The following is a 14,960-nucleotide window of genomic DNA, read 5'->3' on the forward strand; positions in this document are numbered from 1 at the left end:
GGAAGCCTTCCTGCTCTGGCCACCTCTCCCTGGCCAGGGGACACTGCCTGGTCTAGAGGGTGGTGAGCTCTGCTGGACAATGCAGAGTAGGAAGCGGTGCCTCTGTCTCCCTCTGATTCTCTTTGGACATCACAGACCAATTAATGTGTTTTAAAAGTGGAGACTTGTCCTGAGCCCAGAAACACAAAACTTTATTTCCACATCATCCTTCCTCCCAGTGTGTTTTACTATTTATAATGAATAAAACAAACAAAAAACCTCTTATACATCTGAGAAAAAAAGATTTACTTGAAGTTTCTATTGTGAGAAAATGGGGCAGAAATGTCAAATGTTCCCATTAAAGACTTGTCAGTTTACCAACACTGTTTGTATCACCAATGCAAATTATTTAAGCTGCTAAGATGCATAGAGCTCAGTGTTCCTGAGTTGTTAGCAGTGCTTTGTTGATGAGCTCCATATACTGTTGCTTTGCTTTGTTGTTAAATATGCTTAGTAAAACTTGAATTTCATGTTACAGTTCCTTTTCTCTTCAAGGTGAGATTGTTTGTTAGAGAAGTTCACTCCTGTGGCTTGTGATAGTATCAAAGGTACCGTTTAAGTACAATCACCTGTGCCCATATCCTAACTTTTGAAATGTACTTAAATTCAAGATAAATTACTTCAAAATACATATTTGTTCATTCAATTCCTTCAGTTACTCAAATGGAAAGTGCATGGAAGATTTCCATAAATAATGTATACCAGTGTCAGTAATGTGTAAATCTATTTCTGAAATAAACAGTTCTGTTTCATAGCAAGAAATGTGTTGGAACTGCCCACCTAAGTGGGTTAGAGCTGTTGCAGGGAGTTCTGTTTGTTTCATCCTTTGTGATTTAGACACAGTTTGCTGGAAGTTGTTTAGATTTTAGTTTTGCTGGCAGGCAGTTTTGCTGCACGTTGCTCAGCGTGCTGCTGTGGTTGGGGTAGCAGGAGCTCTGGCAGAGTGGATATTTCCTCAACGAGAAAGCAAACCAGCACTAGGGTCCTTTCAGCAAGTATCACAGCTCAGCTTCTGATTTAACAAGGAGACAAACTGAGAGCTGGTTAAACCTCACCACTGTGGGGAAGCAGTTGTCATGTGAGTGCAAATGTGCTGAAGCCAGTACAAAGGCAGGCTCAGAAGTGACTTTCTGCAGTGACAGCCGATCTGTTTCTGTGTGTACATGAACTACCAAATTTTATTCTCAGTTCTGCAACATCCATTCACTTGGGAGTGTTTCACTTATCTTGTGCTTATTAAAATAATGTAACAAAACGCTAAAGTTATTTCACTTTTAAGCATCTGTTGGCTTATTGGAGCACTAACTCTGTTCATAGTAAAATACAAAGCTAACTCAAGCATTGTGAGTGCTATAGCAGTACTAATGCTGGTTCTTTATTTGTGCAATAAATATAACTGTATTATGCAATTTTGGTTAGATTTAGTGTTCATATTGTTTAGGTTAAACCTTGCCATGCTTTGTTGGTATGTGCAGGTATAGGTTATTTTGTCTTTGAACACCCGAGGCTCTGAGTTTATAGCAGGAATCAATATCAAAACTGTAGAACTCATTGTCCTTGCAGAGATTATTGCTTTAGCTAAAGGGAGACCTTCACTTTTCTTTGTTTTTTCCTACTTAGTGGATTCTAGTGCTTTACATCACTCCACAAATGCTGCCTTAAGTTTCTTTGTATGTGTGGATTTCAGTCTTTTGATACTGATTAAAAAAATGAGATTTTAGTAAATCGCTTAAAACCCCCATACATCGATGTTGTCTTTTCTTGGTTGTGTTTCCAGTATAACACTTTGTCTGAAATATTTTTAGAATTTTTTATAATGTATTGTGATGATGTAAAATGGCAGCACTATTAATGAAAAATATGCTGCAGTTGAGATCTGGTTAAATGCTCTGTCCTTCTCATGAACCTCACATTTTCTCAGCGAGTTTGCATGCTCTTGAGTTACTAGAAAACCTATGATAAATATGGTCTCTCCTTGGTTATTACAGCTCTGCTAGGTCTTAAAATTATTTCCTGCTAAATATTTATCTTACATGTTTATGGAATGTGTACATTTGTATATGGTAAGTACATTCCAAACCAGCAAATTATTTTATAAGCAATTTGATGTGTTTATTCTGTAAAAACAAGTCCTCACTCTCATGTCTCCTCACCCTAGGCATCCCAAATCTTTGGGTCAGAGTCATACCAGACAGTCATAACAATCTAAATATTGTTAGGATCACAGATTTTCTTACACAAGAGCTAGTCAGGTGCTGTAGTTCTGTCAATGCAACATGAAGAGTGAATGTTTACATTTTGTATTTCCTGTAATTTCTTTGGTGGTTCTCAATACCCTGTTGGGGGTTGCAAAATCAGCAACATCTGCTGCAGAAGAAATCAAACACCTCTCTGCCAACTGAGAGTATTATCCCAACATGCCAGTCTTAGCTGCTGTTTCAGAGAGGACTACAGGAGAAAGGAGAATTCTGAAGACTAAATGCAGAATAAAACCAAGGCTGTTCTCACACACTTGGGTGGTGACATCAGAAGTCTGAAAGTTTGCACTGCTTAGGCATATGAGTGGTATGTCCAGGTCTTGTTTGCATGATTTAGATTCTATTTAAAATTTTATTTTTCTTTTTTTTTAGTATAATGCTTCACCACAGCAGCAGAGAGATATAATAAAGAGTAGGAGTCTGGACAGGAGGCTACAGGAACCAATAGTTTTAACAAAATGGAGGCACAGCACAATTGTGCTGGACACCAATGACAAGGTAGGAGCAAGTTATCAGCATGCTGAAATGCCACTTGTTTCTGATGTATGATGTATTTAATGTGCCAGAAGTTACTATGCATGAATTTCTGAAATGTCATTTTTCTTTTGGTCTCTTGTATCATTGTGCATAACATGCAGCAAAAACAAAGGCTGTTCAATAACTTCACTACTGTTACTTTGTGAATAGTAGCTCTTTTATTGTCCTTGAAGTATTTTAACTAGCGTTAGTTCAGGGGAAAAGCTGTGCATGGTTACAGCAGGGTTGTAATTTTGTTTTTGAAGGGCAGAGGACAGTACTGAAAGTGCTGAAACACTTGGCTTTGATCCTCCACAGCTGAGCTGGTGTTTAGCCTGAAAAATGCTGTGGGTCAGTAACAACAAAAGCTGTTTTCTGCCCATTCCCAGGGCATGTTCTTTTTGGGCTGTACAGGAAGAGGTGCTGTTTAGGCCAGCAAGGAGTCTGGGCCTTTCCCTTGCTCTCCCTCTGCTTTGACTTTTTCCATTTCTGCTTGTGCTGGGCCATTCTGCCCGTGGGTCAGGAGAGCTGATGTGAGCTGAGCAGGAGGAAATGGGTGATGTACAGTGGTAGCATGGTTTCTGTGGCTTCACTGCAGTCCATCCCAAGATACCTGGAAAATAAAATAACTTGGTGGTGCTGAAATCTTAGCACAAACTTCTCAGAATGAAATACTAAGAAATGGCATTGTAAGTTCCCTTTTCCTAAAATTCAGAGAAAAAAAAATAAACCACTGCAGATTTGAAAATGTAAGGAAAGGCCTATGAGTGGCCTTGTGTAATCGCAGATGTCAAAACCAAACTTGAATGGACAAAACACAATAGTTGTAATGACAATGGATCTGCTGCCCAGAACCTTACTTGCTCGACCTGTTGTATCCATTTTAATGGACTTGCTTTCCATGAGTTGACTTAGCTCTTCAGAGCAGGATTTATTGGATTTGATCTTGAGCTTTTGAGTTGTCACTTTGGGATATATCATGTGTGGTGCTGAGGAGGCAGCGGGCCGTGCTTGGCTGGGACTTTGCACCTCTGGGCATTAATTCAGCTCCAGCAGTTCTGAGATGCTGCTGCTGCTCCTTTCCCCTCCCTCCTCCTCCGCCTCATGCATCCTTCTGTACTCAGAGTCTTGTGGCACTCCATGAGACACAGCCTAGATGGAGCCCTGATAAATCAAAGCTGAGTGAACACTTCTAACCTCATGTGCAGTTTATGCTTCACAGGTATGAACGATTTTGTTGGAGATAGCTTGAACTTCTGGCTTCGCTTTTAAAGGAAGACTTAACTTTTTATTTTTTGGTATAATATATATTGCTGTTTCCATTTTGGAAAAAACTTTATGTAGTGCTGCACTGAATGAAGAAGCTTTTGTAAAACATTAAATAAGAGGAGCTGTTTACATTTCTTCAAGGCTCAGAGTTCACATACTGAGAACTTAAACCTAGTGAAGCAGACATGAAAATGCACAAATTTTATGGGTAATAACCAAAAGAAACTCTATTTGAGCTGCATTTGTGAAGTCTTAAGTCAGCAGCCTAAAGCTCCTTTAACAGTCTCCAAACATGTAGGCAGCATGTGTTTTTTATTGGTGAGAAGAAAATAGTTTATATAGAGCACAACATTTGAGAAAATTTAAAACATGTAGTGGAGCAATAAACTAATGTTTTATGGAAAGACAAATAATTTTTAGTTCATTAATGCAGCTGTTTTATTAGCACTAGCAGGCACACTGTTAATATATTCTGCTTTAAATTAGTATGTGGAAAGGGAATGTTTCATTACCACAAATACTGGATTTCTTGTTCAAGAGTTGCTGTTGCTGTATGAAATCTGCCTCAAATTCAGCATGAAATAGAAAGGAAAGCAACTGGTATTTGTCTGGGTGGCCACATGAACCCCAAACTTTCTTTTCAGCTGTCTCCTAGGGAAGCTGTTTTCTGTTTATTTTCCTTATTTATTTTTTGCCTGGAAAAACAATGGAACTCAACTGTATGAAAATAGGGCAGTCAAAAGAATACCTGAAATGTGTCAGGATGAAAGTATGGGTTGCCAGGGCTCATGAGAATTTGATGATACCAAACATACTGGTTAACAGTTTATTGGCTGTGGCACATATCTGGATATAGCCATCAGCTAAAAAATTTGATAAGCATAGGAAAAAATACCTTCCTGGGAGGGACAATTGATTTTCTTAATTTGAAATTTTTTTTTCTTTGCAGACATCTGAAAATATGGAACATTTAGGCTGTTCTACTTAGGAGTGCTAAAGTTCTCTGTTATGCTACTAAAAGAACTAGTGGGTCACTTCTAGGTAGATTTGCAAGTGAGTTTTAAAGCACAAGTGTGCAGAGTGCTATGTAATGCTGCAAAAGCAAACTGGGTTTAGGAGAGCTATCAAGGGATTTAAAAAGAAAGAGGGGGAGAAATGTGTTAACAGTAGCAGAGAACAAGTGATGTTTTTCTTCCATTTGAAATTCTTTACCAGATTTTCAAGCAATGTGTTTGTGCAAGGCAATCATTACTTCAGAGGAAATGCACATGCCTTTTTTCCCCCCCCCTCAGATGGGCAATTTTTCTACTTTTCAGAGATTAAGTATTTTATTTTGATCTGTTGTTAACAGTTCAAAACAAAATACCAAATTTCTAGAGATTTTCAGTGTTTGACTATAAGGAGATTAATGATCATGAGCCACAAAAATTAATAAAGTTGGTATGTGTTTTTCTGTATATATAATTTTTTTCTGCTAATCTTGTATTTACTGACCGCACAGAAACATATTGTATTCTTTAAAATAATTTTATTTGTATATGGTATCATGTAATCAGCCATTATTTTAAATATACATTAAAATGTAATAGCAATGTCATGCAAAAAATCTATCCCTTTATAAGGATGAAGCCTTTGCTTGATGCTGATGCAGCATGTATTAACATCTTTTTTTCAAATGGTTATGTACTAATTAGCCCAGTTTGAGTGTTGTCTGTAAACCTTGTAAGAACACTGTTTAGTAAGTGAGTTTAGAATGTAACTGTCTGAGAATATTATGAATGCCTAAAAGAGGTACTTTTCTAATGTATGAGTGTGTTAAAAGAAAGAGAGAGAGAAAGCATCTTTAGGTTAAAAAAAAAAATTGTATAAAAGATGATAACAGTATCTGTTGACATTGACTATTTGAATTTTATAGGAATCATCAACTGCTTCTAAGGCCAGTTTTCCTGAAAATGAATCATCTCCTTCTTCACCAAAGCATCAAGCCACAGTCAGTATGCAAAATGTTTAAATAAATAAGTAGATGTTGTAGAAACTGAGCTATTCATGATTAGAGAATTGAGGGCAAGCCTTCTTGTTCTTGGGAAAAACAATGGGATAAAATTATTTGAAGGCTTTGCATTTTAAAAGGAATGCATTACATCCAGCTCTGCTTTTGGGAAAAAATGTGAATGTCCTTGTTTTAAATGCAACTTAGTGATAGTAGGTTAAGTCAAAAATTCACTGTGGCCAAATTGTGCCTAGTGATGTAGAACTCACTTTGCTTCCTCCAACAGTCACATCTTCTTACATAGCATCTAGAAAATGCTAACAGTAAAAACAGAAAATTTCCCCTCTTCACAGAATCCCTCACTGCTAGTAATAGTTGACATCTCTAATTTTGGCTTGTGTGTCAGTCTTATTAAAGAGACATTGGGGACCTAGCATAAATAAACGGTGTCCTTTTGTTTTAGTAGAATAACTTCTGGGAAAAAAACCCCTTAGTCTGCTAAACAGCTTTTTAAAATTTCAGTTTATATTTAAAACATGACCATTCATTTTTAAACATCAGGAAATGGATAAAAAACTTCTTTTTTTTTTTTTTTTTTTTTTTAATTTTTGAACTGTACTACAGTAGCATTGAAATAACTAACTTGGTCAGTTTTACCAGCCCTGTGATAGGAACCTCAGGGTATTAAAGTCACAACTTCTCCTGTTTATTCCTTACTCTGCATGCAGAGGAATAATTCTCTGGCTTAGTCCTGATAATCCATTCTCACACATTTCAAACAGTTTTTCACAGTAAAATAAACATTTTTTTATTAAGCAAGCGTATCAGATAACCTCACACAAAAGCAATTATTGCTGCATGTGATCTAATTTCTTTAAATTTGGCTCTGATCTTGAATTTTTGAAATTGTATTTTGCAGAAGAGCTCACTCCTGATTTAGGTAGCAGAAAAAACATCTGTATTTTCTTTAGCTGTTCCCTGGGATTCAAATATTCCACGGAAAGCTGGTAAATTTTGAGAATTTTGATCCTTAACCTGCTTTCCTCTTCTTTTTCCTGATTCCATTAATTTTCCCGTTAGTACCCCCTAGTGTTGCTGCAAAGTAGGGCAGTATGATCCTTGCTCTGAATAATTCTCAGGAACATCCCCACTGATTCCACTGTGAGTAACTGACAAAACCCATGATTTATTCTGGGGAGTGAGCACAGGTTGCTCAATCTCTGTGAAAGCTGGCAACAGGCTGTTCTGCTTGTTAAAAGGGTGCAATGCATGGGACTGCTGGTCCACATGGATCACAGAGTGATCTAAAGAATGGGATAATTCCTTTGTTTGGCCTTTTGGGGAGTGGATGAGGGAAGGGGCTCACTTCTTCTGTTGAAAATACCAGTTTTGGAAAATAATGCATCTGTCACTGGCTTGGAAAAGCATTTCAGCCCAGTGAAGATATTAAACTGAGTAAGAGCAGCAGTTACCACTGGACTGAAGTAACATCTGATCCACCAGCTAAACATCTTTGTCCTTGATAATGTGTCTTTTCTGTATTTTACGTGCTGGGCTTGAAACATGCAGGTAGAATTTTTAAAGTCCATGAAAAACAGATTTGTGTCTCTGATAAGAGTGTTGTCCATGGTATCCCAGAAAAAAAAATCTTCAAAATTGTATTGTGCAGTTATGGTCTATTTAAATTTGAGATTGAGAGGAAAATTCTGAAGAGGATTTATCTTCTATTTTCATTGTATCTAGAATTGAGGTCATTTTTTCATGATAAAACTAATTTGGATCCATTCCCTAGTTGATTGTTTCAACTATTACATACATTAGGAACTGTTAGAAGCTGTTACTGAAAAGGAATTGATGATAAAATAATTTAGCATTCTTTTAGCACCACTGGCTGGTTGGACAAGGCTGGGGTGTCAGAAAAAAATGATAGCTTTTCATACCTCATTTAAAGGTGATGGTTTAAGTGAATCTTTTTATCCTAGAATGCTTTTCAAACATTCCTTCATTTCATTATTTTTACACAGAGACTAGAAATACTTCAAATATTTGAAACTTGCAAACAGCCTTCTTGTTCAGCAGTGTTCTTCTCCCATCAATCACTGACTGGTGTTCCAGGTTTTTTTTTTTGTAGGCATACTAATATAGATGGTTTTCATCAACAAGACATAGCTAAGTAGTTTTCCATGGGGATAGGAAGAAAAGAGGACATCAAAGAAGTGCTTCACTCTTCTGTTTTTAACATGAATATGTGAATTTTTTATGCACTTCAACCATGTTTTATTTAAAATATGAAATTATATTAAAATTAATAGGAAGAATTTATATGGGAATCTAGGCTAGTTTTTTGTCAGCCACCTCCTTTTCTAGTAAAGGACTACTATGGTATTATTATATTACTATTATGTAAATCATTATAAATTTTACGTTAATAATTTTCACTGTCTACTATCACAAATTATTTAATTTGGCTTGCCCAAAGAACCTTGATCTTGATGAGGGAAAGTTTTTTACCTTCTGAATGGTAATAAGTACTTTCCCAGAGGAATTTTGATTTTGCTGATCTCTGAATATTTAAATATGCTTAAAGACAGTTTCTTAAAGTTATGGCATGAGCAAAGATGGCTTACAGCCAGAAATGGATTATTTGGGGGATTGAATTCTGTGATGTGATGTTAATAGAAGCAGGTTTTCTTTTATATTTCTTATGCCTTACTCTTATCTTACAGGGTCAAGAAAAGTATGGGTTATTAAATGTGACAAAAATCACAGAAAATGGGAAGAAAGTTCGGTAAGTCTTGGACTTGAAAAGTGCATGTGCTTAGGGTTTATCCAAGGTCTTTTGTATTAGGACAGCATACTGGAGTTTGCAACTTCTTACTTTTTGTGTGACTTTGCCTTAGAGGTTTTCCTGTGTGACACAGCTTAACCTTAGCCCATGTGTTTGTCCCAGTGAGCTAAAGCTGAGGGACTGCAGAGAGCCAGAGGCTCATGGATCAGGGCTTCACACAGGCCAGCCATTTCCTGAAGGGGCATTGATGAGAGGCAGCTCTTTAAAATGGGATTGATTCATTGATTGATTTACTGAAGAACAAGTCTGTATATGTTATAGTGTGCCTTGTTCCTTGGATAAAATCAGTGTAAGAGGAGCTTTCAGACTTTCACGTGCTGTCCTTTAACGTTGAAGGAGCATACATCCACGGTGCTCCTTAATTCTCCCTTCACTGTGCTTGTGAAGGCTTTGAAGCAGTGTTTTGCCCAGTGTCAGTCTCCTGTAGGTGATTGATCTAATTTCTAACTTTCCTCTGCATCCCAGGCAGCAATTTGCACTATAAATCATAATGTGTAATCAGGTGATGCTGTCTAACTGCATTTCTGGTGTTTTGAATCAATGGCAAATACTGCAGAGGTGTGGCATCCTCAGAGTTAATTGAGATTTGCTTCTTGCCTTTTCCCCCTTTTTTATTATTTTTTGGTTAATTTAATCTTTTAGATGTAATAGTGTGTTCTGTCTAGTTCAGTGTTTCCCAGAGTTGTGATACATGAAGCATGCTTGTTCTGAGGATTAAATAGCCAACACCCAGCTGTTGTTGTAGAGCCACCCTGACCTAGTCCAGTCTGGCTGGGCAGCACATCTGACCGCCAGCCTGGCTCCTCAGAGTTCTACTGAGAGTTTGCTGGGGCTGGGTAGACAGCAGTGTGTGTGAGCTGCTGCTGGTGCAATGTGCTGTCATCATTTACATTGCATCTGCTGGAATCATTGATCTGGATTGTTGCACTGCTGAACAGAAAGATGCATCGTGGCCATCCTGTCACTTTGAGAGCTGCTAAGTAATAATTCATGGGCAATGGGAATTGATATTCAGGGCTTGTCAAGATTTTTTTTTAATAACCTCAGGAGGACAGGTCTGCTGGCATAAAATCAAATAGTCAGACAACTGAAACAACTTGTTCTTTCTCTTAATTTTTCAGATGTGTAGGAAGTACTTTTTTGCCAATATAAATGAGCTTATTACATAAACATGGGACAGTTACATCTCAGATCAGTGAATTTCAGAATTATGCAGTAGTTTGGCATGTTCTGTTAAGTACACAGGGAGCTGAGCGTTTCAGATTAGCCCCTTTGAAATTATAATTGCATGGTGTTCTCTTGGTGTACTGCTTCTACTACTAATTAGCTTTGTTTGAGTTAGACTTTGATGGTCAGGCTGGGATTGTTAACATATGTTTCCTTCTACAAATATGATAGCATTTAAGACTTACTGATGCCACTAATGACTATATATGTGCTTAACTATATAAACTTACAGGTCAGCTGAGCAACAATGATCGACGGGTTAAATATCTGCTTTCAGAGTCAATTTATTTTATGTTTGTTTACAATTATTTACAGAAAGAATTGGATGTCATCATGGGCAGTGTTACAAGGGTCATCACTGCTGTTCACTAAAACCCAAGGAAGTGGAACTGGCTGGGTAAGCCCAGGAACAACCCCCACCCTCACTGAAGTGTTAGTCATGTAAAGCACCATAAACTAAAGCCCTCTTACTTACAGGGCCTAAATACCTATATATATATATATATATATATATATATATATATATACACACACACACACCTGCACCTAATACCTGAAAAAATACCTGTGTAGAAGTTGGCATAAAATAGTTTCACGTAACCATAATGTAATTATTATGTAGAGTAAGAAGAAAACCAGATGTATGTATGTATTTTTGACAGGCAAGAAGCTGATAACATTCAGGTGTTTCTTAGGCTTGATACTTTAGTGTTCTTTACTAATGTGTTTGTCTAAACAGTTTGTGTGTTTTACCATTCTTGGATTTTTTTTGTATACTCCAGGTAATTTTGAATGTGATACATATAATAAAGAAAATAGTCTGACACATGGCTTCTTGCCTTGGCCTGTTTGAGCAATGCAGTGTTGTTGTCTTATGATTTAGTCTTTGTCTTGCTGGATTCCATATTTTGTTCTTGGTCTTCATAGCGCATGATAAGTACTTGTACTTATTTTGTTGTCTGATGAAGACCAAAGGAGAAACATCACATTGAACATGATGATGATTCAATTTTTAATCACCTCTAGTGTAATAGCACTATCATTAAATTTGCTGTATTTATCCAGCTGCATTCCTGCATTAATAGGTCTAGAAATGGCTCTTAATATATGGCTTTCATCGCCTCTTTTGGAGGTCTGACATTAAACTGTGTGGATCCCCTCTGATAAGTAAAGACAGACCAGAGCCAGTGTTCATTATTTTCATGTATTGTCACGTGAATTCCAGCAAAATTGCCTCTTACAGATCTGTGCTGTCTTGCTGTGCTTTACTGGTCTTTCTACCTGCCTCACTTTCTCCTGCTGTGCTTCATTATGGATAATGAATTGGAATTGACAATTCTTTTCCATAGTATTGAGTTTTTTTCAGACCTGTAAATATATTTTTCCCCCCTTCTGTAGAAGGGGTGGCTGGAAGAAAATAGATGAGGATAGATAAATAAAATTTGGAGTAGAAGAGAATGAAAAAGGTAAAGCTGGGCAAGATGATCATGCAGAGGGAGGAAAGAAAAACAATAAAGATGAAAGGCATGAAAGAAGGTCAGTTCCACTGTATGGCAGGAAGTGAATTTTGGTCACTTCTGTGATTGACTTTTGCAGCCAAAGATCCAAAAAGTGTTTCAGTTTTAGATATTAATAGGCATATTGCAAAGTAAAAGTTCTGCCTATGTAGCTAGTCAAGTTCCAAAATCTCATTTACAGCTACTAATACTCTTAATTCAGATGTGGCTGTAAATCAAAAGAACTGTACTTTACAGCTGTATGTTCATATCATTAAAATACACAATGCTAAACTCTTCATGAATATATGATAATGATGATGTGTGCCCAGATTTATTATCCATAAAAGATAAGCTATAAGCAGAGTTGCATGATTTATGAGCACTAGTGTAAGTCATGTTATGCCAGATAGAATAATTTAAAAATAAATAAAAATCTTAACAAATAAATTTAAAATTAAAAATGTGTAAATTCTTTTGATAATTTAAGTGGAGCAGAAGTCCCATGGTCAGAATATTTCTGTGAGACACTATCAATTGTGTGTAGTGTAGAGCACTAGAGTAGGGTCAGCAAAATAGATATCAACAGTACAAAGAGAATAAAATGAAGCTGGAAATATTAAAAGAGAATCTCTCTCAAGAACCTAATGTTTTACACCTGCATGATCATAGCTGACTTTGTAGGTACGTAATTGAGTGTTGAGCACACACTCTTCTTGGTCTCTGTAGGCAATTAATTTTTGTTTTTTAGGTATTCAAAATTCCACCTCTCAAACTTTGTTCTGTCTCTATATTTTGATAAGGTGAAGTCAAGTCTAACAGTGTGACATATGATAAGAATTACATTTCTTCTTCACCTTATGAGAATATTTAGCATTCATCTAGTGATTGATATGACCATATCTTCTTTTTTTGTGCATTGTTTTTTGACTTCATCACTTTTCTTCCTTTTTCTCATCAAGTCATTTTGCCAAGGGGCCTCAATTCCTGAGCTCTTGCTCACGCTGCTTTCTTCTTGGAAAAATGCTCTCAGTCATCGACCTGCTGTCACCTATGTAAACTCTGCCCAAGTTTCAGCTATCACTGTATGTGTTCTTGTTGCATGCCTCTTGTCACTGTAAGGCTATTTGCCACTAATCCTGAAAGTAAATTGAATTTTTCCAAGATTTTGTTTTGACACTACATATAACAGCTCATGTATCTTGTTTGCTGTTTTTGAAAGTCATCCAAGGTGCAGATTAACACAAGTTTATTGCAATAATCCTGTAATTGTTCCACTGGATCAAAGTAGAAAGTGTACCTAGTTCATTGGTGCTAGAATTATAATCCCAAATTTACCTACTATTTGAACCACTAGTGCCTTGACTAATAAGCAGCATGATATTCTGAATTTTTTAACAGATATTTTGTCTGATTCATTCTAACACAACTAATTTGGAATCTTTTTATGGTGCCTATGATACCTTTGATACAATGGTGTACATGTTATTTGATAATTCTAGCTGTAATGGGAATACCCCAAAATGTAAATGTTATGCATGAAGAGGTGAAAGGAAAAGAGAACAAGGATGTTCTGGCACTATTCCACATACAGAAAGCTGATGTAAAGTTGTAGGATTTTTATATGTAATTTAAGCATCTGTAGTTATGTTTTGAAAATGCCAAGCACAGAAGAGCTGCCTATCAAAAATTCATTAATTAACCTTGTGTTTAAAATGATGCAACTGTCTTTTTCTTGTTTGTGAAATTAATTGCTCTGTATGTGGAAGCCTGGAACAGATAACTTGTGGACAGTTTGGTAGCCTTGTAAAAGGCTACTTGTTATAAGGACATCTGGATGTTTTTAAAAAGTATTTTTCATTCAGTTTTTGGTGTGAATGAGATGTATTATTGTTAAAGTGACAGGGCTTCCTAAAGCAAAGAAAATGGCAACTGCTTAGAAGGATTCATCTGTCAGCTGTCTGTAATAGTGACATGCCCTCAGTGACAAGTACAGTGGTGGCAAACTAAGCCTGTAAACTTCCCAAACATCATGGAAATAGATGCTCTTCAAGATTCATCTGAGCAAACTCTTGTTGATACAGAACTGTGATTTTAGCAAAGGATGTTATGTGTACATTACCACAGTTCATCAGTATTGCACTGCTGATTATGCAGGATCTCACATGCTTTTGTGAAAACTTGATGGAATGCAAATGGCCCTATCAGTCTGATTTAAAAACAATCCATCATTTTGCTGTGACAATAAAGAATTTCCACCCCCTCCCCCCCCCCTTTTTTTGCTTAAGCTGTAGTTTTGAAACTCCCCTGCCAGCCAAAAAGGTGCATTTCTCTCCACAGCTTGCTTTCCACAGGTATCATGGAAGAGGAGGACTTGGAATTAGAGCATCCTACCCAACTCTTATTAGAAACAGAATTACAAGAATGCCAGGTGTCATTTGTACATCCAAAGTCTTCCAATAAATAATTTCCAGTTCTGTTTCCAAAGAGTGCTAGAATGTGTCACAGTTCAGACTGTGTGGTTTGTCCCTGTGCAGGCTTCCAGGACTTGGAGAAAATCCTGAAAAGATTGAAAAGGCCTTCTATTTATTGATGTCAGAACACATCTTTAAGGCTATCCTTAAGCTGCACAGCATCCTCTCTGTCTAAAGCAAAGAAAGCACCCTATTCTTTCAAAACAGTTACCTCTCCCATGCAACCAGTATAAGTACATCCCATGACTATGTTTTTGTCCAAAAAAAGGTGTCAGAAGTGACTGTGGGACAGCTTCATATCTAGGACAGCTGGCAGCACCACATATAGACCTCTCCCTCTTTCTGTCTTCCCCTGCTGCCCTTTCCAATATTCCCAGGCAGCTCAAAAGAGGAATCCAGAAAGAGTAAGGTGTCTGCTCAGTAAGAGCTGGATTTCTCTTGACTGGTGCTGACTAGGTAGCGCTGTTGAAAGCAGACTCAGTATCTGTGTGGCAGCAGATGCAAAAGGAAAGGCTTTTCTTGAGCTCTCTCAGCAGAACCTGCTGGCTTCAGGAGGGTTCAGTTGCCTTCAGCAACCTTTGTGTGCAGGTTGTGTGAGCAGCCCTGTGCAGCACTTGCTCCTGAAAGCTTTGAGGAGGGAAATGGCTGCTGGCATCTCATTTTCATAGATCTGGGAGCAGAAAAGAACCTTGACAGGAAAGCTCAAGGGAGAGCCTGCATGGTAAACTTAAAATGTCCTTGAATAAAAAGGTTGTGACAAGAATGTCATGTGTTGGTGTTTCAGAAGAGCTTTGCAGGGTAGCTGGGATTATTTGCTTGGGTTTCCCCATCCTTGGCTCTCAC

At 37.3% G+C, this 14,960-nt stretch overlaps 1 protein-coding gene across 2 annotated transcripts in view; it reads left to right on the forward strand.

Annotated features, from left to right (window-relative positions):
* The window catches only part of ARHGAP12 (Rho GTPase activating protein 12), a 75,167-nt gene that overhangs the window by 44,844 nt on the left and 15,363 nt on the right, over positions 1–14,960 (forward strand). For both annotated transcript variants that reach the window (XM_059467122.1, XM_059467114.1), the window contains exons 6-10: positions 2,670–2,795; positions 5,998–6,072; positions 8,799–8,860; positions 10,463–10,544; positions 12,606–12,728. In XM_059467122.1, coding sequence (XP_059323105.1) covers positions 2,670–2,795; positions 5,998–6,072; positions 8,799–8,860; positions 10,463–10,544; positions 12,606–12,728 — 468 coding nt within the window. The remainder of the gene's footprint in view (positions 1–2,669; positions 2,796–5,997; positions 6,073–8,798; positions 8,861–10,462; positions 10,545–12,605; positions 12,729–14,960) is intronic.

Source organism: Ammospiza nelsoni, chromosome 1 (genome assembly GCF_027579445.1).
Source record: "Ammospiza nelsoni isolate bAmmNel1 chromosome 1, bAmmNel1.pri, whole genome shotgun sequence".
In the NCBI taxonomy this organism is placed as follows: domain Eukaryota; kingdom Metazoa; phylum Chordata; class Aves; order Passeriformes; family Passerellidae; genus Ammospiza; species Ammospiza nelsoni.